The sequence below is a fragment of the Sturnira hondurensis genome, unplaced genomic scaffold, assembly GCF_014824575.4.
Source record: "Sturnira hondurensis isolate 20B ecotype Veracruz unplaced genomic scaffold, ASM1482457v3 Scaffold0001304, whole genome shotgun sequence".
NCBI classification, from domain to species: domain Eukaryota; kingdom Metazoa; phylum Chordata; class Mammalia; order Chiroptera; family Phyllostomidae; genus Sturnira; species Sturnira hondurensis.
In genome coordinates, this window is record NW_028073935.1 from 3,682,255 (window position 1) to 3,707,477 (window position 25,223).

A 25,223-nucleotide genomic window follows, 5' to 3' on the forward strand; every position below is an offset into this window, starting at 1 on the left:
TTGTGGTATGAACTTTTATGGTAGGAGGTCTGTGAGATTCAGTGGTGCAGTTTCCTTGATCTCCTGAACTTGATGCTCTTGGGATGCCCTTTATGCCAATTATGTTGTCTCTCCAGGTACAGTTGGGTTTTGATTGTTGTTGGGTCTTTCTTTGGTGGGTTCTTCCCTCTAGCTGGTTGATTGAGGGTCCCTCCGCCCTTCATGTCTTTTATTCTGTTGTGGAAGTGCTGCAAGAAGAAATCTCATAAAGTCTAGGAAACAAACCCACACCAACAAAAATAACTTCCTCTTGAAATTCCACTATCAAGAGGAAATGAACCAGTATTAATTAGGCTGTAAAGAGATTAAGAAAAGTACAAGAAAGAATAGTGAATATGTGATAACCTACTGAAGGACAAATGAGTTTTAGAGGGTAGATGGGGAGCAGTAAGAAGAGTTGGGAGTTGGAAGAATTCAAAGTGAGAAAGTAAAATTTATATCATGAATGAAAAAGGGAATGTAGAAGGTGGAATATAGTATGAGAAGGAAAGTGTATAGTTGATAATTCGGCTCCTAGTCCTATTAGGTTTAAAAGGAAAATAAAATAAAATAAAAGCAGGGTGGACCAAGATGAAAGTATAGGTAGAAACCCTTCGCTTCCTCGTACAACCGAAAGGAGAAAAACAAGCAATGCAAAATCAATAAACAACCAGAAGTGCCAGAAAATCAAACTGCGTGGAACTCCGAACTCTTGTTGGAGACTTCCAGGGGATCTACTATCTGTGGCTGTTTCCTTAGGTTGTTAGCCCAGTCACTCTGCACTTAGCAGTCAGGCTTAAGCACCATAGGGTGGGCCTGATTCCCTCCTGGGGTGGGGGCTATTGTTTCCCCTCAGACTACTGCTGCTTGGAGGGGAGTGTTGTGCCTGAGCAGGATGGCTGCTCCTGTATGTGTGATGACTCATTACTGGGATTCCCTGGTCTACTCTTTCAGTTCTTTCCCCAAAGCTTACATCCTCAGTGTCTCCTCATGAGTCTGTCCCACTCTGCCCCTGCCTTTTCTGGAGCCCAGTGTTAAGTGATTGGAAGTGAAAATTTTGTGTTGACCCTTTTAATGGCTGTGTGCACCTGTTTTCACTGATGGTTGTTATCTGTGTACTTTTTGGGTTCTAGTGCTCTAGGCTGGGGATCCCAGCTTAGGGTTTAGACCCCACTCTTCTTAGGTGGATCCAGCTGGCCATTTAAGTATCCTGCTGACCCTGCTGTCCGTGGGCACCCAGCCAGCCTTCTCTAGTCTCCACTGCAGTCCTTTCTAGTCAGGTTGAGCTGATGCTGATTCTTCTGACTGTCTGAGGTTATAAGGCTTCTCTCTTGATATCAGTCACTTGTTTGTTTTGGGTAATTTCTCCACAATTTAGTTGTAATTCCAGATTGGTCCTGGGAGGAGGTTAGTGCGACTTCCATTCACTTGCCCAACATCTTGCATCTTGGATAGTGTCTAAAAATGAACAAGTATGATACGGTCAATGATTTCTTTGGAAATTTTGTATTTCGAGTGTGCTTATTATAAATATAACCAAATATCTCTCTTTTCATCAGTTTTAAAATGTTTGTTGGTCAAAACTTATTGTATCTCAGATGATGTATTCCTAGGACTTGCAAAGAGTCTTTGTGAAGTGTAAATTAGGTAGGTTGAATTGCAGGTGCTTGGTAAGTCTCTGAATCCGTTAGTGCTAAAAATTTGAACTGTTGCATTACTTTAGTTAACTTTGTGGTCTACTTTTGTGATCTTCAAATTAGAATTTCATCTTTTATCATTTTTCCCCTTCAGCCCTAAAACAGTGTGAATGGAAAGTTTTATGTTCGTTGTACATATGAATAATTGCATCACCTGAGAAAGAAGTCTCATTTGGCACTGATGAGAGAGAAAGTGATCTCAACTTGCTGGGAAGCCTCAGAGACTTTCTGCTAGCAGACGGTCTTCTGTCTGTTCTCTGTGCCTCCCTTTTCTCATCAATAAAATGCTGCTCATATTTCATGTTGATGTTACAATAACTAATTTGATAAGTGGAGTTAATTCCTCAGATATAAGGACATTATTAGATGTAGGGTAGTTGTTAAACTGAAGTCACTAAAGGTATTTTGATATTCTAGATTGTCAGAGCCAGGACTCTAATAACTAACCTTTTCCCCCACCCTCTTTTTGCTAATTATTTTTGATGATTTATCTGAAGTAAATATAGGTTATTGAGATTTACTAACACTTTCTAAATACTGTTGTCCATTTAATTCTAACATGTTTTATGATATTCTGCTTAATATTCTTAACTGAATTATATTCTATTACTCTTACACTAATTCCTTGGTTTTTGTGCAGTTTTTAAAGATTCTTATGGCGTATAGCTGTGGACTTTAGAGGAAGTACGCTAAAATTATCAGCCTTAATTGATCTATTTTTTTTAGTTTTTTTTTGATGTCTGAAGTGAGTATTGGATAATTCATCACCTTATCTATCATGAACATCTCATCTTTTCATGGTATCCTGGTCATTTGCCATTTTGGTTCACTGTTTTTCGTCCTCTTCTTTAGCTATTTGCAGACAGTTTGCTGAAGTAGTGGGACATGTAGGCAACTCAAAAATGAGCTGTGCTTATTTGAAACCACTCCATATTCACCTCCAGAGCTAGCTGACAGCAGGTTCTTCCCTCCTAGGTCCATGGCAAGCACTGGTGCTGGGTTTTAACACTGTCCATGTGGCTGAGGGTAAAGGGACAGATTCTTTCTCCACGTATTGATACATGTGGCCACAATAGATCTTTTACTTTCCTTGCATCCAGCCATTAGAGACTAAAACTATTTTTATGTATATTTTAAGAGCAGGCTTGATACCAATGATGCTTTGTAGTTATTCATGAAGCTATATATATTAATTGAAGTAAATCTCCAGATATGTTTTAAATAGCTATAGTTACTAACAATATTATGTAAATAAAGTACCACTAAAAGTAAAAACTTATAATCATTTATTGAGTGCTAGATAATATAATGGCTCAAGAATATAGCATAATAGAGATATAAATAAATCAAGGAGATAGGAGCTTACATTCTAGATTTTCTACTTGTTAATTATTCCTTTAAGCAAGTTAATAACCCTTCTGAATTGCAGGGTTGCTGTGAGGATTTGAGACATGGGTGAATATGCTAAGTATAGTGTCTGTTACCTAATAGACCCACCTTAAATACTCATTTCCCTTTTCTTTCTAGTTCTGTATAGAAGAGAGACCAACTCTGATCTCTTGCAATAACTTTGGAGATCTAAGAAAACAAGTACCAGCAGACTTATGCTGTCTGGTAGATATTTGAGTTGTTTCTAGCTTTTTTCTACTTTGCCAAAGATTAAGATCTATTTGTTAATAATATGTTTTGCTTTTATTTTTTATTCTTTTAAAATATCTTTTATTGATTATGCCATTACAGTTGTCCCATTCCCACCCTTCATTCCCCTCCACCATGCACACCCCTCCCCCAACATTCTCCCCCTTTCATTCATGTCCATGTGTCACAAGTTCTTTAGATTCTGTATTTCCCATAGTATTCCTGCCCTCCCCTCTGTCTATTTTCTACCTACCATCTGTGCTACTTATTCTCTGTACCTTCTCCCCCCTTCTCCTCCTCCCAGTCACGTGTTGCTAACCCTCCATGTGATCTCCATTTTTATGGTTCCACTCCTGATCTAACTGTCCTCTTAGGTTGCTTTTGTTTTAGATGTGGTTGTTAATAACTGTGAGTTTGCTGTCCTTTCACTGTTCATATTTTTTATCTTCTTTCTCTTAGATAAGTAACTTTAAGATTTCATATAATACGTGACTGGCGTAGCTCAGTGGATTGAGCACGGGCCTGCGAACCACACGATCCCATTTCGATTACCAGCCAGGGCACATGCCTGGGTTGCAGGCCAGTTACCGGCTGGGGACTCACAAGAGGCAACCATACATTGATACTTCTCTCCTCTCCTTCCCTTCCGCTCTAAAGATAAATAAATAAAATCTTTAAAAAAAACCTCTTAAAAAAACATTTCATATAATAAGGGCTTGATGATGGTGAACTCCTTGAATTTGATCTTATCTGAGAAACACTTTATCTGCCCTTCCATTCTAAGTGAAAGCTTTGCTGGATAGAGCAATCTTGGATGTAGGTCTTTGGATTTCATGACTTGGAATACTTCTTTCCAGCTCCTTCTTGCCTGTAAGGTCTCTTTTGAGAAATCCACTGACAGTCTGATGGACACTCCTTTGTAGGTGACTGTCCCCTTATCTCTTGCTGCTTCTAGGATTCTTGCCTTCATTTTCATCTTGGCTAATGTAATGATGATGTGCCTTGGTGTGTTCCTTCTTGGGTTCAACTTCTTTGGGACTCTCTGAGCTTCCTGGATTTCCTGAAAGTCTATTTCCTTTGCCAGACTGAGGAAGTTCTCCTTTATTATTTGTTCAAATAAGTTTTCCACTCGTGGCTGTTTCTTTCCCCCTTCTGGTACCCCTATAATTCAGGTGTTGGAATGTTTAAAGATATCCTGGGGGTTCCTAAGCCTCTCCTCATTTTTCTGTATTCTTGTTTCTTCCTTCTTTTCTGTTTGGTCGTTTCTTTCTTCCTTCTGGGCCACTCCCTTGATTTGAGTCCCAGTTTCCTTTCCATCACTATTGGTTTCCTGTGCTTTTCCCTTCATTTCAATAAGTTTAGCCTCCATATGTTCCTCTAATTTGTGGCTAAAATCAACCAATTCTGTGAGTATCCTGATCACCAGTGGTTTGAACTGTGCATCTGAAAGGTTGGCTATTTCTTGGTCACTTAGAATGATAGGCTCTGGGGCTTTGAGCTATTCTTGAATCATAATGTTTAGTCTGTTCTCACCTGTTATGTGTGAGGGGCGAAGCCTTAGGTGTTTACCAGGGTAGGGCAACCCAGTGGCTGGGTTGTGATGCAGTCTGGCTGAGTGGTTCGTTGTTGTCGGACTTCCGTACAGTTCAATTTTCACTGTTTTGGCTGTGCTTTTGTTTCTAAAACTTCACTATGTTTAAATTTAGTTGTGGGAGGGGGCACAGTGTTTACACCTATGCCTCCATCTTGGCCAGAAGTCTATGAATAATATTTTCAAAATGCTTAGAAGTGAAATAAATGGTATAATCGCTGTCCTTCTGCCTGCCACCCAGTGTTTACAATGATCAGGTTCAATAACCATCACCACCACCTCTACTATCCTCTTTCCCTCTGCTACAGTATTTTAAAGCAGATCCCAGATATCATATAATTTCATCGGCAAAACTATAGATTTTTTTCTTTACTCAATGGAATAGGTATTAGAAGCTAAAAAACAAATTGGAACAAAAATCAAACAAACTTGCATACTGTAAATAAATGGCAGCATTCTTTGACAACTTGCGTTGTTCTTCCCTGAGTTAGTTAATTATTAGGAGGGCTAATAATTAATTTTTTAAAGATGTTTTTAAGTTCAGATGTTGTAAGACTTATTTTTGCCGTGGAATGAAAAAGAATATGGTTCAAGAAGTTTTTCAGTAACTATCTGATCAGTATATATTTATTTGTGTTTGGCATTTATAGGACGGTCCCAGCCTCACTGAATCCTTGTTCTCATCATACAGTTGATCAGTGTATTTCTTTCCCCCTCTGCTAGCTTATCTTGTTAGTGAAGTGTTAATATAGAAATTTAGTGTTTATTTGTGTATCATAATCTGAATATTTTAGTATCTGTCTTAGTATACCTGCTTTCGTAGACATATAAACTATAAGGTTGATATGAAGTTACTAGAAAGCCTAGAAAAATGCCACACACAAGGGTGCTCTAAATAATTTAATACATTATGATAATGGGTATTTCAGAAACCTAATTTTAGAGAAGCTGTGCATTACCAGGAAATGTTTCTTATTCCTTCCATATTTCTGTATCTACCTGTGAAGCAGAGTGACACTTGTATACCTTAGTGTTAACAAATAAGGGGCAAGTCTTCCTTTGGCTAGGTAAGCTGAGGAGAAGAGAACCAATTTATGTGAATCATTCAATTAGTACATGCATTTTCTTTTAGGGATAAATGACTCTCGAATGAAGGAAAATTTAATGTAGTCATTATTTTAGGTCAGCAGTGTTAAGTTAAATGAAAAGAAATAAAGTGAAAATGGCATTAAGTTCTACGACCTGATTTTATTAGGTCACTATTAACTTTAAACAAAAATTTGGTGATCTTGAAAGTTTTGGTTAATAGATATTGAAAGATTATACCATGTTGCCTTTAGTCTCTTAGAAATTTTTCTAGGATTTATGTTTTCCTTGGGAAACCATTAGGTAAAACATATTTTTTGTTCTTTTTAAGGTCTTTGAGGAAAGAAGTGAGCAGAACTAGTGCTAGAATTTTCAATTTGTAATTTTGTTTCTGCTACTGATAGTATTTTATGAATGGGATTTCATTAGCCTTCTTTATATTGAGATTTCTCTGTTGTTCGAACATTTGTTTTTTAAGGAATATCCATTAAACTATTAAGTAATTAATAGCTAATTAGCTAATAAGACTTGGCTTGGCTCAGTTGGTTGGAGCATCATCCTATACAACAAAAGGTTGCTGGTTTGGTCCCTGATCAAAGTGTGTATGGGACACAACCAATAGATTTTTCTCTCTCACATTGATGTTTCTCTCTCTCTCTCACTTCTCTCTTTAAAATTAATAAACATGTCCTTAGGTGAGAATTTAAAAAGTATATATATAAATATATATACCATGCATGCTAGTATGATATATTTTATAAATTGAAAATCAAACTATGGACATTTAGAAACTTAAAAACCTACTAATAGAGCTTACATTAGAAGATTTTTATTGTTATTTTATTTCTGATATTTCCCCCTTTTCTCCCAGTGAGTTTTTAGCAGAAGAGAGTCAAGAGAAGTTTTGGAATTTTGTAGAAGCCAGTCAAAATATTGGATCATCAGATCATCATGGTAAGTTGAAGCCAATACTTCTTTGTCTGGGAAAATACTGTAAAAAAATGTTGTCTTTCAGAGCATGTGTGGCGTGGCAGTTAATGGGATACACTTTTTTTAAAAAAATATTTTTATTTATTTATCTTAGAGGGGAAGGGAAGGAGAGAGAGAGAGAGAAATATCAATGTATGGTTGCCCCTCGTGTGTGTCCCCCGCCAGGAACTGGGAACTGGCCTGCAACCAGTGCCCTGGCTGGGAATCGAACCTCAATCGTGTGGTTCGCAGGCCCGCGCTCAATCCACTGAGCTACACCAGCCAGGGTGGGATACACTTTTTTAATGACTAGAGTTATGATGGCAGCCAGCAAAGCCGACACTGGCTAATAATTATTTTTGAAGCAATTTATAAATTTGGCTATAAGCGCTATCCTTGACTTTTACCTCTTTTTTTGTATTTATTTATTTTTGGAGAGAGGGGAAGAGGGAGAAAAACATCAATGTGTGGTTGCTTCTTGTGCACCCCTAACTGGGGACCTGGCTTGCAACCCAGGGGTATGCCCTGACTTGGAATTGAACTGGCAATCCTTTGGTTCTCAGGCCAGCACTCAATCCATGGAGCCACAACAGCCAGGGCATATTTTGGGGGGTTCTTTTATTAAAAATGTATAAATAGCCCTGACTGGTGCGGCTTAGTGTGTTGGGCATTGTCCTGCAAACTGGAAGGTTGCTGGTTTGATTCCAGTCAGGGCACATGTCTGTGTTGTGGGCCAGGTCCCGGTTGAGGGCGAGCAAGAGGCAATCAAGTAATGTTTCTCTCTCACACTGGTGTTTTTCTCCCTCTTTTTCTCCCTCCCTTCCCCTCTTCTAAAAATATAGATAAATAAAATCTTTAAAAAAAAGAAATAAAAAATGTGAATGTTGTGTGGAAGTTAGATTTATGTAAAATCATTTAGTATTAATAACCATCAGATTTGATTCACTCTTTTTGTGTTATGAATCAATTGCTTAGATGATCTGTTATCTGTTTAATTTTTTATTTTTAAGTTAGTGCCATCAAAGTGTTTTTTATTATGCCTGCCAGGTATCAGCTTGAGTGTGAAGGAATCAGCTTAATTATGGTGTAGTCTCTCATTTGTTCATAGATTATGATGTGTTTTCATAAACATTTTGTAATTCAGTGTAAGCTACATAGAGTATAAATATTAATAGTCAAAGATGATGATACATGAACAGCTAAAACCTTGATATATAAGCATAAGTCCTTTTTGAAGAGGGAATTTGTGAAAATTTTGTGACTGATGTTAATATTGAACTGAATTGATTTTTAACTTTGATTTTAATACTATGTATTAAAAAAGTTATGTCTGAATTTTTTGTGATGTGAGTACATAAAGGTTTTGAACAGCATTGTAAGTTTTAGTTATGTAATTTAGAGTCAACTAGAGTTGTTTGAGTTATCCAAAAATATCCTTTTAGTTTATGATTTCCAGAAAGAAATTTATTAAAATGGGCTTTATAATGAATTTTAACTTTGACATATAAATGGGATATCTTCAATATAAATGATAATGTGCTCTTGTTTAGAATTATGTGAGTATGAATTCTTGGAAGCGATCATAAAAGTATGTGAGCCATTATATTTGAACTAGAATATAATCTGTAGTCCCACTACCCAAAGATATTTACCATTAACATTCTGGCAAAATTTTGCAGTATGTATTTCTGATCTTTTTTTTTAACTTAGGAGATGGTAATGTAATATAGAACCTTTTGTATTTTGCTTTTTAAAATGTCTGTGGTTTCCTTTAGAAAGTTATATACAAGTCTGTACTTACAGGGAAAAATTTTGTTGCCTTCCTTCTTTGTTTTGTTTTTTTTTTTATAACCATTTAATTTATTTAGCCTTCAGTGGTTTTTTTTACAACAGATACATACATATGTATTCTTATTTCTCTTTCTTTCTTATAGCAAAAAAGGATAGTTTAGTATATACATTGTTTTGTACTTTATGCTTTTCATTTAACAATATATCCCTGGAATTTTTTCATATTGATACATGTGTTTTTTCCCCTTAGATAATTTGTTCCAATTGTTAGTTTAACTGCTTTACCTCAAAGTACAGTTTCATCATTGTCCTTTAATACCAGGCACTTTCTTGTCACATTACTCAGTTGTGTTGGGCTATTTGAGTAGATAACATGTGCCAGGCTTTGGTGATACAAAGATAAATAAGTCATAGTTTCTCTCTGTGGGGGCTCAAAGTCTATTTGGGGAGGAGTAGATAGTGAAGAAATGATTTAGTAAATGATGTGATGAGTGAAAGAGGTAAGCAAGAAGGATTATGAAGAGGAAAGAAGAGATGTAGATGATCCATTGAAGCATGGAGTGGAGATTGGGGGTGCCTCCCTGGAGTAGGTTACTAGCAGTCCATGGGGAGGGAAGAGTAGTGGGCAGAGGAAAGAGGGAGGAAGAGTCCAGTAGCATTGTACACTCTAGGGAATTCAAGACATTTGACACAGTTCAAGACAGTATGGTGGTAAAATTTTGCTATCATATGCCTTTGTAACCCATAGCTTTATACTTTATAAACTATCTTATTTGAATATCTCTAGCCATAAGTGATTATTTTGCTTAATGTTCTTCCTTGATAGATACTGACTATTCCTATTATCATGCAATATTGGAAGCTGCATTTCAGTTTCTGTCACCTCTACAGCAGAATTTGTTGAAATTTAGTCTGTCTCTCCATTCCTACTCTGCTACAGTTCAAGCCTTACAGCAGGTGAGTTCAGTGCTTACACATAACAATATTTTTTAAGGGCTGTATAACATGATAATTGAATATATTACAATTGTCCTGGCATTGTATTACATAACTGTAACTTTTCTGCATGAAATTTTGTAGAATTTATGATTTGTTTATAAAGAACAAGCAAAATCAATATTCAGTCTTCAAACCATAGATTATAAAATTATAATTTGTACTTATTTTAATTTAAGAAATAAAAAAATAATATGCATACAAGAAAGAGACTACCAGACTACATATACAACACAGCCTAGAAGGTACAGTTTTGCTAAACCAATTGACCCTGACTTTCATCAGAGCCTGTAGATCCCAAAGCAGTGCACAGGAAATAGATGGGGGGAGGAATGTGAGGCAGTATTGCAGGGGTAGTCAGGAAAATCCAGCATGGAAGAGATTTTATAGTAAAATGATTTTATCTCTTCAACAAATAAGTTAAAAGGAAAATGAAAGAGGGAAGGAGAAACTTCAAGAGAGACTTTAAAACTGGGCCAACTTAATGCAATTTTGGATCTTGTTGCATTTTGAGGTGAACAAACTTCTATTGTAAAAAAGAGCAAGAGAATCAAAGGTGTATACACCAATTGTATACTTGATGTAAAAGAAATGTTAATTTTTTAAAAAATATTTTAATTTATTTATCTTAGAGGGGAAGGGAAGGAGAGAGAGAGAGAGAGAAATATCAATGTATGGTTGCCTCTTGTGCATCCCCCGCCAGGAACTGGGAACTGGCCTGCAACCTAGGCATGTGCCCTGACTGGGAAGGAAATGTTCATTTTAAAACCATTTTTTATTATAAAGTAATACAGATATAGAAAATCCCGGACAAAAACTATAATAATGAATTGTGACAGAGTTACAAAATTCCTCTTGTAATTTTTACCCAGTTAAAGACCTAGAACTTAGACACCCTGTAAAGCCTTCATGTGCTCTGTCCCCATCATAGGTGACATTAGCCTTCCCAAAGGAACCATTTTCTTGATTTTGGTTCATATCACTTGCCGTGTTTATCATTTTATTGCCTAAGAGTGCATCTCCACAAAATAGAGTTTAATCTTGTCCATTTAAAATTTTAAATAAATATTTTATATAAATATTTTATTTATTTTTTACAGAGAGGGGAAGGGAAGGAGAAAGAGTGGGAAAGAAACATCATTGTGTGGTTGCCTCTCATGTGTCTCCTACTGGGTACCTGGCCCACAACCCAGGCATGTGCCCTGCCTGGGAATTGAACCAGCGACCCTTTGCTTTACAGGCCTGTGCTCAATCTACCGAGCTACACCAGCCAGGGCCATTTAAATTTTTTTTGATAATTTATAGTCTCTTTCTTATTCCCATTCTTTTTTGTTGAGTAACTTGGACTTGTTTGCCCTATAAATTTTTTCACAATCTGCATTTTGTTGATCATATATTCATGATGTGGTTCAATTTATTCTGTTCCCTGGAATTAAAATTAAAATTGTTAATTAAGTTAAAATTGTTGAACAATTTATTCAATTTGTTCCCTGCAAATTGGTAGCTGGGTCCAGAGGTTTGATCAGAACTATGTTTTATTTGTTTGGCAAGTCTGCAGGTGGTGTTCTGTTATTCCCTGAGGAGGTACCGAATATCTGGTTTCTTTCTTTATTTTAGCAGTCATTGCTGCTCTATGTTTAATCCATGAATTTTTGAGGATTATAAAGTGGGGAATCTCTGATTATATTGTCTTTTTCATTTGATCTTGGAAAATGTATGTAAAAAAGCACATACTCTCTTTAGCTAGTACGATGTTGTGCTGTTCATGTAGAGCAGGCAGAATACATGTTTGATTCTTTCCTTTTATTTCCCATGTTTCTAAACAAGTTTGATTCACTAGCATCCTTTTTGTTTTTCTTGGAAGAACATATGTTTTTAAAAATTAAGTTTGTTTGGGTGACTTTGATCAATATAACATGTATTCTACTTTGAATTATTTTTATTTTTTATTTAAACATTTTAAAATTACAGTTTACATTTAATATTATTTGGTATTAGTTTCAGGTATATAGCATAGTGATTAGCCAGTTAGACACTTTACAAACTGTTCCCCATTATGTTTCCAGTACAGTACCCACCTGACACCATATGTAGTTATGACAATATTATTGACTATGTTTCCTATACTGTACTTTACATCCCCATGACTATTTTGTAAATACCAATTTGTACTTCTCAATCCTTTCACCTTTTTCACCCAGTCCTCTGAATAGCCTTCCCCTCAGGCAGCCATCAATCTCTTCTCTGTATCTCTGCTTTTCTGCTTTTGTTTGTTTATTTATATTGTTCTCTAGACTCCACATATAAGTAAAATCATGTGATATTTGCTTTCCCTGACTGACTCTGTTTCACTTAGCCTAATACCCTGTAGGTCCATCCTCCCTGTCACAGATGGTAAGATTTTGTTCTTTTTAACGGCTTAGTGATAGTCCATTGTATATAAGTACCACAGCTTTTTTATCCACTTGTTTATTGATGTACCTGCATTGCTTCCATAGCTTGACTATTGTAAATAATGCTGCTATGAATATAGAGGTGCACATATTGTTTTGAGTTGGTGTTTCAGGATTCTTAGGATATGTTCCCAGAAGTGGGCTTGGTGGGTCATGAGACAGTTCCATTTTCAATTTCTTGAGGAACCTTTGTGTTTTCCACAGTGACTGCACCAGTCTGCATTCCCACCAACGATGCACAGAGGTTCCCTTTTCTCCACATCCTCAGCAACACTTGTTTGTTGATTTATTGATGATAGCCATTTTGACAGGTGTAAGGTGATATTGCATTGTGGTTTTAATATGCATTTATCTGATGATTAATGATATTGAGCATCTTTTCATACATTTATTGGCCATTTGTTCTCTTTGGAGAAGTATCTATTCAGGTCCTTTGCCCATTTTTTAATTGCATTGTTTGTTTTCTTGGTGTTGAGCTGTATGAGTTCTTCATAAATTCTGGATATTAGCACCTTATTAGATGTATTATTGGTGAATGTGTTCTCCCATTCAGTGGGTTGTCTTTTCATTTTGTTGATGGTTTCCTTTGCTGTGCAAAGACTTTTTAGTTTGATGTAGTCCATATTTTTATTTTTTATTTTTCCCCTTGCCTGAGGAGATAAATAAAAAATATTATGAAGAGAAACAATATTCTACTGCCTATGTTTTCTACTATAATTTTTATGGTATTGAGTCTCACATTTAAGTCTTTAATCCATTTTGAGTTTATTCTTGTATATGGCATAAGAAGGTGGTCTAGTTTAATTATTTTTGCATGTATCTGTCCAATTTTCCCAACACCATTTATTGCATAGACTGTCTTTACCCCATCATTTGTTCTTGCCTCCTTTGTCTAGTATCAAGTGACTATAGGCATGGGTTTATTCCTGGGCTCTCTATTCTGTTCCACTGATCTATATCTGTTTTTATGCCAGTACCATGGTGTTTTGATTACTGTGGTCTTGTAGTATAGTTTGATATCAGGTAGTGTGATTTCTCCAACTTTGTGCTTCTTTCTCAAGATTACTGTGATTATTCAGGGTCTTTTGTGATTCCATGTAAGTTTTTGAATTTTTTTTCTAGTTCTGTGAAATACATCATTGTTATTTTGTTAATTGCATTGACTATATAGATTGCTTCAGGTAGTATGGTCATTTTAACAATGTTAATTCTTCCTACTCATCAATACAATATGTATTTCCATGTATTTGTGTCTTCTTCAGTTTCTTTTTTCTGTGTCTTATAATTTTCTGATACAGGTCTTTTACCTCCTTGGTTAAATTTATTTCTTAGTATTCCATGTTTTTTGGTGCAATTGTAAATGGGATTGTTTTCTTAGTTTCCCTTCCTAATAGTTGATTATTGGTATATAAAAATGCAACTGATTCACTATCATCCTTTTTTTGACTAGTTAGTTTTTAACTTTTTTTATTGTGGTAAAATATATGTAAAATAAAACTTATCATTACATCCATTTTAAGTGTTCATTGGTATGTAATACATTTATATTGTTGCACAGTCATTACCACCTCCATCTCCAGAACTACTTTTATCTTGTAAAACTGAAATTCTGTACTCATTAAATAATTCCTTATTCCTTTCATCTTCCCTCCAGTCCCTGGCAATCACCATTCTACTTTCTATCTCTGAATTTGCCCATCCTAGATACTGACTAAAAGTGGAATCATACATTGTTTATCTTTTTTCTTCTGGCTTATTATAGCATAATGTTTTTCAGGTTCATGAGTGCTGTAGTGTTTATAAGAATTTCGTTTCTTTTTATGGCTGAGTAATAGTCTGTTGTATGCATATAACACATTTTGATTACCCATTTCTCAGCTGATGAACATATGGATAGGTTCTTGCCTTTTGGCTATTGTGATTAATGCTGCTATGAAACATTGGTGTACATGTATCTGGTTTAATTCCTTCTTTCAATTCTTTTTGTTATGTACATGGGAGTATAATTCATGGATCATGTAATAATTCTTTGTAACATTTTGAGGAACTACCAAAGTCTTTTCCAAAGGAGCTTTACCAGTAATGCACCAGGATTCCAGTTTTTCCACATTCTTGCCAACACTTGTTATTTTATTTTTTTTAATAATGGCTATCCTAGTGGGTGAGTCACTTCTGAATGAATTTGATTCACTAGCATGCTTTTGAACATTTAGTATCTTGTGGTTTTGATTTTCTTTTTCCTGATGACAAGTGATGTGGAGCATCTTTTCACATGCCTGTTTGCCATCTTGATATCTTCTTCAGAGATACGTCTATATAAGACCTTTGCCTGTTTTTCAACTGGACTGTTTGTTTTTGTTGTTGTTTAGTTGTAGGAATTCTTTATATACTCTGGATATTAATCACTTATCAGATATATACTTTCTGAATATTTTCTCCCATCCCATTTACTCTGTTAATAGTGTCCATTTATACACAGAGGTTTTTAATTTTGATGAAGTCCAATTTATTCTTTTGTTGTCTGTGCTTTTGGTGTTATATCTAAGTAATCATAACCCAATCCAATGTCATGAAGTTTTCCTCCTATGTTTTTTCAAGGAATTCTGTAGTATTAGCTCTTAAATTAAGTCTTTGGGCCATTTTGATTAATTTTTGACTAAGGTATAGAGTTAGAGTTCAACTTCATTCTTTTACATATAGATAATCAGTTTTCCCTTCATCATTTTTAATGTTGGTCCTTTCTCCATTTAATGGTTTTGACATTGTTGTTGAAAATCAATTGACTGTATAAATGGGCATTTATTTCTGTGCTCTCTATTGTGTTCCATTGGTTTACATGTTTGTACAATACTTAGGTTAGTATCATATTGTTTTGATTGCTAACTTAGTACTAGTTTGGGAAATCAGGAAGTGTGAGACTTCTGAGTTCTTTTGATACCACCCTAGTAGTTTTCATTGCTTCTTTGCTAACTGGTTTCAGGTTCATTTTGTATATCTCTAGCCCTAGATAGTGATCCACTATGTTCTTAGCAATTTTCAGTCTGTGTGCCATGGCACACTGGTGTGCTGCAACAATTTTTAAAACATGCAATACTTGACTATTTAGTCAAAGGCACTGACCTCTTTTCCCTTAGATTGTCAAATAAAAAAATGACAATAGCCAACACAGCAATAACTGTCCCATGTGAATGAATCAAAATTATACCTATTTTTGTCAGATTGGCAAAAAATATATTTTGGTGTGCCACAAAATTTTAGTAATTAGTTTATGTGTACCATGAGATATAAAAGGTTAAAAATCACTGTTCTAAGAGCCTCATTAAAGCGGTGGGTTGGGGGTTGGTAGTTTAAGAACACATCTAGGCAGTAGGGATATTCATTGCCAATGGATTGTTAATTGTTCTTAGGCCTTGTAAGTGGGTAGAGATAGGAAAAAACTGTATATATCTATCTAAAGACCAAATATACAAAGCTATGTAAAGATGAAATACTTCATGAGTTCATACGAATATTTTCAACTTAAATAAGGAGCTCTTTGTTACATGTATGTCAATTTTCTTCCACATTGAGAATTTTAGTTCTCATGGATTTAAAGGGATGATTAGAATTAGCCTATCTCAATAGTACTTATTTGTTTTATCTATATTATATACACAGTAGCATTAATAACAGTAGTCATATTATTGCCACAATAACATTTACTGAAAACAGTAAAAAAATTTTCTTTGACTTAGTGATCCCTATTCATCCCCCCTTTAGAGTATATTTTACCTAGAACATAGATGCTTTATTTCATATTATATTCTTCTTAATCTTCATTTAGTTTTGGTTCTGTAAATAATTTATATCTTTAATGCTCACTACCAGCCCTTTTGCCAAATGTGTCTAGTCAGTTGGCTTTTCTGATACTGCCGACAGGTAGGTTCCACAGGAAGGACTCATGGAAACAATATTTCTTCAGGTTCTGCATGTTTATATAACAGTCCGGATATAAAATACTTGGTTCAAATTTTCTTTTTTGACTATCTAAACATATTAAGATAGTCAATATGTTTGACTATCTTAAACATACTATTTCATTTGCTTTCAGTATATGTCTTTTTTAAAATATATTATTTATTTACTTATTTATTTTTAGAGAGAGGGGAAGGGAAGGAGAAAGCGTGGGAGAGAAACATCAATGTGTAGTTGCATCTCATGTATCCCGTACTGGGGACCTGGCCTGCAACCCAGGCATGTGCCCTGACTGGGAATCGAACCAGCGACCCTTTTCTTCACAGCCCCATGCTCAATCCACTGAGCTACACCAGCCAGGGCTGCTTTCAGTATATAAGTCTTTTCTTGCAGAAAGATGACAGTATTATTTTTTTCCCTTGAAAGTCTCTTGTTCTTTTTGTCTAGAAGCCTTATGAATTTTCTTCTTTTTATTTAAAGCCATACTTTACTAGAATATAGCATAGAAATAATTGTTCTGGGTCAAAATTTTTAGATATACAGTATTTTTTTAATCCTCACCCAAGGACATGGCTATTGATTTTAGAGAGAGGGGAAGGGAGGGAGAAAGAGAGGGAGAGAAACATTGATGTAAGTGCCTTTATTGGTTGTACTTTGTATGTGCTCCCACCAGGGACCAAACCCCCAACACAGGCATGTGATCTGATGTGGAATAGAACCCGCAACCTTTTGGTGTATGGGATGACACTCAACCAACTGAGTCATACTGGCCAGGGCTACAGTATGTTTTTTTAATATAGAGTTTGAAATCTTTTTTTTTAATTTTCAAAAAGCTTCTTTAAAAACCTAAATTTGTTCTGTTTCCTTACTTTGGAGTTGGTATCATCTATATGTTGAATTTTCTTTGCCTAGCTTTATTACTTTTTATTTTCTCTTGAATCACTTGTTTATCTTTTTTTTTTCCATTTGATCACATGTTGCTTTATTTCTTTTTTTTTATATATAATTTTTATTTAATTCTTGTTCACGTACAGGTTTCTGTCTTATATTCCCAACCCTGCCCGCCCCCCGCCCCATGCTCCCCGCCTCCCTCCCCTTTCCACCCCCCACCCTTAGTTATTGTCCATGTGTCCTTTATACTTGTTCATGTGAATCACTTATTTATTGATTGATTGATTGATTGAAATTTTTTCTTTTTTCCTATTTATCTTAAATGATTACTTATGTTTGTTTTGTGCTCATTCTAGTTTAGTCTTCATTTCTAAAATGATTTTTCTTATAATTTTTTGTTGAGCTTGTTACCTCATTTTTCTGTTTCTCTGATTTTGACTTAGGTTATTCTGAACATCTTATATAATTCCCTTAATGTATTTTTACTTACTTGAAATACTAGGTTACAATTTTATCTGTCCCTGACTATGTGTTTCTTTTTTTTCTTTTAAATATATTTTATTGATTATGCCATTACAGTTGTCCCATTCCCCCCTTCACTCCCCTTCACCCTGCACACCCCTCCCCCACCATTCCCAACCTTTCATTCATGTCCATGTGTCACAGGTTCTTTAGATTCTGTATTTCCCATAGTATTCCTGCCCTCCCCCCCTGTCTATTTTCTACCTACCATCTAGGATACTTATTCTCTGCACATTCTCTCCCCTTCTCCTCCTCCCACTCCCCTGTTGCCAACCCTCCATGTGTTCTTCATTTCTGTGGTTCTGCTCCTGATCTAGCTGTCCTCTTAGTTTGCTTTTGTTTTAGGTGTTGTTATTAATAACTGTGAATTTGCTGTCCTTTCACTTTTCATATTTTTTATCTTCTTTTTCTTAGATAAGTCCCTTTAACATTTCATATAATAAGAGCTTGGTGATGATGAACTCCTTGAACTTGACCTTATCTGAGAAGCACTTTACCTGCCTTTCCATTCTAAATGAAAGCTTTGCTGGATAAAGCAATCTTGGATGTAGGTCTTTGGATTTCATGACTTGGAATACTTCTTTCCAGCCCCTTCTTGCCTGGAAGGTCTCTTTTGAGAAATCTGCTGACAGTCTGATGGGAAGTCCTTTGTAGGTGACTGTCCCCTTATCTCTTGCTGCTTCTAGGATTCTCTCCTTCATTTTAATCTTGGCTAGTGTAATTATAATGTGCCTTGGTGTGTTCCTTCTTGGGTCCAACTTCTTTGGCACTCTCTGAGCTGCCTGGATTTCCTGGAAGTCTATTTCCTTTGCCAGACTGGGGAAGTTCTCCTTTATTATTTGTTCAAATAAGTTTTCCACTCGTGGCTGTTTTTTCCTCCTTCTGGTACCCCTATAATTTGGATGTTGGAAAGTTTAAGGATGACCTGGAGATTCCTAAGCCTCTCCTCCTTTTTTTGAATTCTTGTTTCTTCCTTCTTTTCTGTTTGGTTGTTTCTTTCTTCCTTCTAGTCCACTCCATTGATCTGAGTCCCAGTTTCCTTTCCATCACTATTGGTTTCCTGTGCATTTCCCTTCATTTCAATCAATTTAGCCTTCATATGTTCCTCCAATTTGTGGCTAAAATCAACCAATTCTGTGAGAATCCTGATCACCAGTATTTTGAACTGTGCATCTGAAAGGTTGGCTATTTCTTGGTCACTTAGAATTATAGGCTCTGGGGTTTGAGCTGTTCTTGAGTCATAATGTTTGGTCTGTTCGCACCTGTTATGTATGAGGGGTGGAGCCTTAGGTGTTCACCAGGGCTGGAAGACCTAGTCTTTGGGTTGTGACACTGTATGTGGGGGTGTGGTCAGAGAGGGGAAAAAATGGCGCTCTGCTCTACTCGGCTCTCTCTCAGATTTCTGTCCCCTCTGCGGCTTCCCACAAGCAAATTGGGCCCCTCTGGTGCCGGTTCCTGGGTGTGTGGGCCCATGTACTCTCCAGGACCCTGTGGGTCTCTCCAACGAACTCTCTGTGAGCCTGGGAGCCTCTCCCGGCCCCTCGACCCCGAGAAAGTCTTTCCAGTTGGTGCTTTTAGGCTCTAATTCCCGCCGCTGAGGCCCTGGCCCGAGTGGTCTGTCTCACTGTTCACTCCTTCGCCCAGTTTATCTGCACGCGAATGTGTGACCACAGTCAGCCAGCTGCCCTGTGCCCTCACTGGATCCTCCTGTCGCCACCCCACGCCTGGGATCCACCAACCGCCTCCGCCTCTGCTCCTGGTTTGGTCGGAGGGAACTATCTTTCCAGTCCCATCCCGCTGTACCACTGACTCTGCCCCTCTTACCGGTCTGGTTGAGTGGTTTGTTATTGTTGGACTGTTTTGGCTGTGTTTTTGTTTCTAAAACTTTGCTGTCTTTAAATTTAAATTTAGTTGTTGCAGGGGGACACAGTGTTTCCACCTACGCCTCCATCTTGGCTGGACCTGACTATGTGTTTATGACATGGTTTTATGGACTGTAGCTATGCTGTCCAATATAGTAGCCACTAGCTATATATGGGTACTTAGTTTTAATTAATTAAAATTCAGTGAAATAAAAAAATTAGCTCTTCAACTGCATCAGTCATATTTCAGGTGGCTACCATATTAGACAGTGCAGGTGTAGATTTCTGCATTGCACCTGCAGAAATCATCTGTGAGAATAACGGTGTATTGGACTGAAGCCAGAGTAACAAGATGGCCCAGTTGACAGAGTGTCAGGGGTTCCTGCAGGCCAGACTGGTACAGTGATGTCACAGTGTAGCTGCTCTAACTCACCACGTCCCTTTTCCAGCCCTCGAAGTTGCTCAGAAAGAAGTGGCTCAGCCTGGATCCTGCAAGAATCCCTCACAAACTGTGGTCTGGCATAAAGAAACCTGACTGATTGGTGGTGATCAGTCTCCCCTTGATTGATTCTGGGCCCCATAATGCCAAGAGCCAATGTTTTCCATTTCCTGCTACCTTCCTCCCAGCATTGCTCTGGGGATGGTCCCAGAGGCTCCTTCCTCCCTTTGGAACTATTGGTCTTTGGCCTCAGCCTCTGTCTTTATAATTCATTGTTGGAATGAAATATAAACTGGTATGGAAAATTGGGTCTGGCTCCTTTGGGGACATTTATCTAGTAATCAGCATCACCAATGACAAGGAAGTGGCTGTGAAGCCCGAGTCTCAAGGCCAGGCATCCCCAGTTGTTGTTGGAAAGCAAGTTCTATAAGATTCTTCAAGGTGGGCTTGGCATCCCCCATGTATATTGGTATGGTCAGGAAAAAGCATACAATGTGGTTGCTAGTCATGGATCTTGTTGGAGCCAGCCTGGAAGACCTTCTTCAATTTCTGTTCAATAAGGTTCACAATGAAAACTGAGCTTAAGTTAACTGAGCAGATCAGTAGAATTGAATATGTGCACACAAATAATTTTATATAGAGAGACATTAAATCAGATGACTTCCTAATGGGTATGGGGCATCAACTGTAATAAGTTATGGCTTATTGGTTTTGGTTTGGTCAAAAGTACAGAGACCAACAGGACATGGCAACCTGTACCATTACAGAGAAGATAAAACTCTCTGGCACTGCTGGGTAAGTTAGCATTGGCTCACATCTTGATAATGGACAGTGTTGCGAGCTGACGTGGAATCAGTAGGTTATGTTTTGATATGTTTACTCTCTGCTATGGCAAGGATAAAGGCTGCAACAAGGAAACGAAAGTATGAAAATAATTAGTGAAAAGATGTCCACTGCTATTGAAGTTTTATGTAAGGGGTTTCTTGCAGAATTTGCCGTGAACTTAAGCTATTGTTGTGGGCTGTGCTTTTGAAAGCCCCAGGTTACATGTAACTAGGGAGCTGTTCTTTTCAGGACCCTGAACCACCAGTATGGCTACACATTTGACTGGACAATGTTAAAGCAGCAGGCAGCATAGCAGATAGCTTGAAGTGGGTGGGGTCAACAGACCTAAACCCCAGCAGGTTCATAAGCGTGAATAGAGGAACAGAAGAGGCAGTGCAGATGATCAGAGCAGCATTTGTTTCTCCCCAAATGTAGAAATTTCAGTTCATCTGTATACTAGCCAGTGGTTGTAGACAGCCATTTCTTGTTGTAAAGAACTTAATTTCAGTATAAACTGGCTCTGGGCAGCATTGGTGATCCTCTTTCTTGAGCTGTAGCTGCTGTAATTATGAATATTATTAACTGAGATAGTGAAACACGGTGTCCAGTTTTCTACTGCATTTTTGCAAATGGAAAAGTTAACTAAATGGTTGACATTCAAATTGGGGGAGAAATTGTGCATATGCCATTATTTTCCAAAATCTTTTACTTTGAACTATACTGCTTTGAGATCTCATTTCAGAAGAATGTCATGACCAGTATTCAGCCATAGTTGTGATGGTTGTAAATGAATTCTTAGGTTTTATTCATCCCTGGGGAGGGGGGTATAAGTTGTTCACTTAAAACATTCTTAAAATTGTTGGCTTCTTATTTGCAAACCCACTGGTTTGGTAACAACCAAAGTTTCCAGTGTTTGAACATAGGAAAGACTGCCTACTAACCCATGCTGAAAATAAGAGTATCTAAAGTGAAGACTTAAGCCCTGGCTGGTGTAGCTCAGTGGATTGAGTGCAGGCTGCAAACTGAAGGGTTGCTGGTTTGGTTTCTATTCAGGGCACATGACTGGGTTGTGGGTGAGGTCCCCAGTTAGGTGCATGTAAGAGGCAACTGGTTGATGACGGTTCTCTCACACATCTATGTTTCTGTCCCTTTTTTCTTCCCATCCCCCTTCTCTAAAAAATAAATAATAAAATCTTTAAAAACATAAAGACTTAAAACTTTTAGTGACTATTAGATTATCCTTAGGATTCTGCATTTGCTCTATAATGTTCTTGGTATAAAAAAAGCATATTTGTCACAGAAGTTTAGTTAATACCTTAAACTGAAAGTGTATGTATGTGGCTTAGATAAATATAAACACCTTATATTAATTTGCATATTATACTTAATTTTCATATTATATTGAATTAGGACTGCATTCTTATACTTTGGCACTTAAAGTTGGCATTTGTAAGCTTTGTTTTCTACTGTATTGCCTGGATGTCCTTTGGTATCTTCTAGGATAGAATTTTAATGCTCTGTTTTGGGGATATTAGCATCTTCCCCATAGGGTGATATTTGGAGGAGCTAAATGAAATCATGTAAGGAGAGCTCCTACTTCCTGTCACATAATGGGTGTTCAGCAGGTGATAATTTTTCTTTTACTGACGTTGTTTTGTTATTTTATTACCATCTTAGAATGTTCATATCTCTATTTTGTTAGGGTTAGAAATTATTTTTAAAAAATCTTGTCTTCAATGACAGATAGCCACTGATGAACCTCCACCAGAAGGCTGTAATTCATTTTTTTCAGTGCATGGAAGGAAGACCTGTGATTTTGATACTCTTGAGACTCTTCTACTAACAGCACCTGAAAGGTAGATTGTGTGTTTCTCTCTATAAATATCATGTGTTTATTGGGCTTTCTTCTATATGAAGTATACTTTCTGATTTTTAATGGGTTTTGTAGCCTATAGGTATAGTAGTATAGAGTATGTTCCAGACTTCCTAGACTTCCTAGATTTGAATTCCACCTCCATTGCCTAAAATGTTTTGTGAACTTAGGCATATTACTTAAACTTTCTATTCTCATCTTATTTTAAAATGTACATAAGAGTACTTAATGTTACTATTATTTGCTAATGACTATATTTGAGAAATAACATAGATTTTGTCATCAGATGAGTAAAGAATACTCTGTGTAGACTTCTGGCCAAGATGGAGGCATAGGTAGACACACTGTGCCTCCTCACACAATGAAAAGAAGGACAACAACAAATTTAAAAACTAAAAAACAACCTGAACTGACAGAAAATTGAACTGTATGGAAGTCCAACAACCAAGGAGTTAAAGAAGAAACATTCATCCAGACCTGTAGCAGGGGTGGAGATGGGCAGCTGGGTGGAGAGGACTCACAGCAAGGCAGCAGCTGGAGGACCCAGGCGGGCAAGGTGGCAGCTGGCAGGTTGGGTGAGGCAGTGGCTTGCAGACTGGACAGTTCCACTGGACATTCCCATGCAGATAAACCAGGAGGAACAACTGGGGAGCGAGATAGACCACACAACCCAGGGTTCCATTGCAGAGAAATAAAGCCTCAAAGCCTCTGACTGAAAACACCTTTGGGGGTTGAGGTGGCAGCTGGAGAAACTCCAAGCCTCACAGGACAGTTCGTTGGAGAGACCCACAGGTCCTAGAATGTACACAAACCCAACCACTGGGAATCAGCACCAGAAGGGCCCAATTTGATTGTGGGTAGTGGAGGAAGTGACTGAAAACTGGCAGAACTGAGCAAGCAGCACTGTTCCCTCTCTGACCCCTCCCCAACATACAACCTCACAGTGTAGCTGTGAGGGTTGCCCTGCCCTGGCAAACACCTAAGGTTGTGCCCCTTACTATGTAACAGGCTTTCACAGACCAAAAAAAAAAAAAAAAAATGGCTGAAATGAAAGAGCATATCAGAGCTCTAGAAAAAATACAACTAAGCAATGAAGAAATAGCCAAACTATCAGATGCACAGTTCAAAACACTGGTTATCAGGATGCTCCAGGAACTCACTGGGTAATTCAACAGCATAAAAAAGACCCAAGCAGCAATGAAGGTTGCATTATGTGAAATAAAGAAAAATCTACAGGGAAGCAACAGTGATGGGAAGGAAACCAGGACTACTCAATTCAAGGGTTTAGAGCAGAAGGAAGAAACATTGAACCAGAACAGAATGAAGAAACAAGAATTCAAGAAAATGAAGAGAGGCTTAGGAATCTCTAAGACATCTTTAAATGTTCCAAAACCCAAATCATAGGGGTGCCAGAATGAGAAGAGGGAGAGCAAGAAATTGAAAACTGATTTGAAAAACTAATGAGAGAGAACTTCCCCAATCTGGCAAAGGAAATAGACTTTCAGGAAGTCCAGGAAGCTCAGAGCATCTCAAAGAAGTTGAGCCCAAGGAGGAACAGACCAAGGCACATTATTATTACATATCCCAAAATGAAAGATGAGGAGAGAATCTTAAAAGCAGCAGGAGAAAAGAAGACAGTTACCTACAAAGGAGTGCTCATAAGACTGTCAGCTGATTTCTCAAAAGAAACCTTGGAGGCAAGAAGGTGCTGGAAAGAAGTATTTGAAGTCGTGAGAGGCAAGAACCTACATTCAAGATTACTCTATCCAGCAAAGCTATCATTTAGAATGGGAGGGCAGATAAAGTGCTTCCCAGCACTTTAATGATCAAGTGATCATCAAAGTGATCATAAAGTATCATCTCCACTTTAATGATAAAGTCACTTTAATCACTTTTGGTGAAGTCAAATTAAAGGAGTTCATCATTACCAGACTCTTATTATATGAAATGTTAAAGGGACTTATCTAAGAAAAAGAAGATCAAAACTATGAACAGTAAAATGAAAACAATCTCACAGGTGTTAACAACCGAACCTACAACAACAACAACAACAAAAACCACAAAAACAAACTAAGCAAACAACTAGAACAGGAACAGAATCACGGAAGTGGAGATCATGTGGAAAATTATCAGTGGGGTAGTGGGAGGGGGAGAGTAGAGGAAAAAGTATAGAAAATAGGTAACATAAATGGTAGGTAGAAAATAGGGGTAGGTTTATAATAGTATAGGAAATGTAGAAGCTGAAGAACTTATATGTACGACCCATGGATATGAACAAAAGGGGGGAAATGGGGGTGGGAGGGAATGTGCAGGGCATAGGGGTGTAAAGGGGGGAAAATGGGACAACTGTAGTAGCATAGTCATAAAGTATATTTTAAAAAAGGAATACTCTGTGTATTAAAGCCAGTACCTGAAGTAATTATATTAATAATAATGATTTGTCAGGATAGTGTTAGTTTCAAACAAAGAAAACTTTTTAAATAATAATTTTAGGGTAATTTGAATATTAAATTGGTGATTAATAGGCTAGCTTTTTGCTAGTGGATCTGTTTACTTTAGTGGATAAATACTGGGTTGGCCAAAAAGTTGTTTGTTTTTTTCAATAAGAAGGCTCTAGT

The 25,223-nt window shown here is 37.1% G+C and overlaps 1 protein-coding gene, 1 long non-coding RNA gene and 1 pseudogene across 6 annotated transcripts in view; all 3 read left to right on the forward strand.

Moving 5' to 3' along the window:
* UGGT1 (UDP-glucose glycoprotein glucosyltransferase 1) overlaps window positions 1-25,223 on the forward strand; it is a 212,574-nt gene that overhangs the window by 19,923 nt on the left and 167,428 nt on the right. For all 5 annotated transcript variants that reach the window (XM_037070140.1, XM_037070157.1, XM_037070149.1 and 2 more), the window contains 3 exons: window positions 6,902-6,984; window positions 9,617-9,747; window positions 22,476-22,588. In XM_037070140.1, coding sequence (XP_036926035.1) covers window positions 6,902-6,984; window positions 9,617-9,747; window positions 22,476-22,588 — 327 coding nt within the window. The remainder of the gene's footprint in view (window positions 1-6,901; window positions 6,985-9,616; window positions 9,748-22,475; window positions 22,589-25,223) is intronic.
* LOC119003692 (uncharacterized) lies at window positions 10,875-16,923 on the forward strand. The gene is made up of 3 exons (XR_005070007.1): window positions 10,875-10,909; window positions 15,147-15,149; window positions 16,796-16,923. It is a non-coding gene; the product is annotated as an uncharacterized LOC119003692 (long non-coding RNA).
* On the forward strand, window positions 20,170-21,524 carry LOC119003675 (casein kinase I-like; annotated as a pseudogene).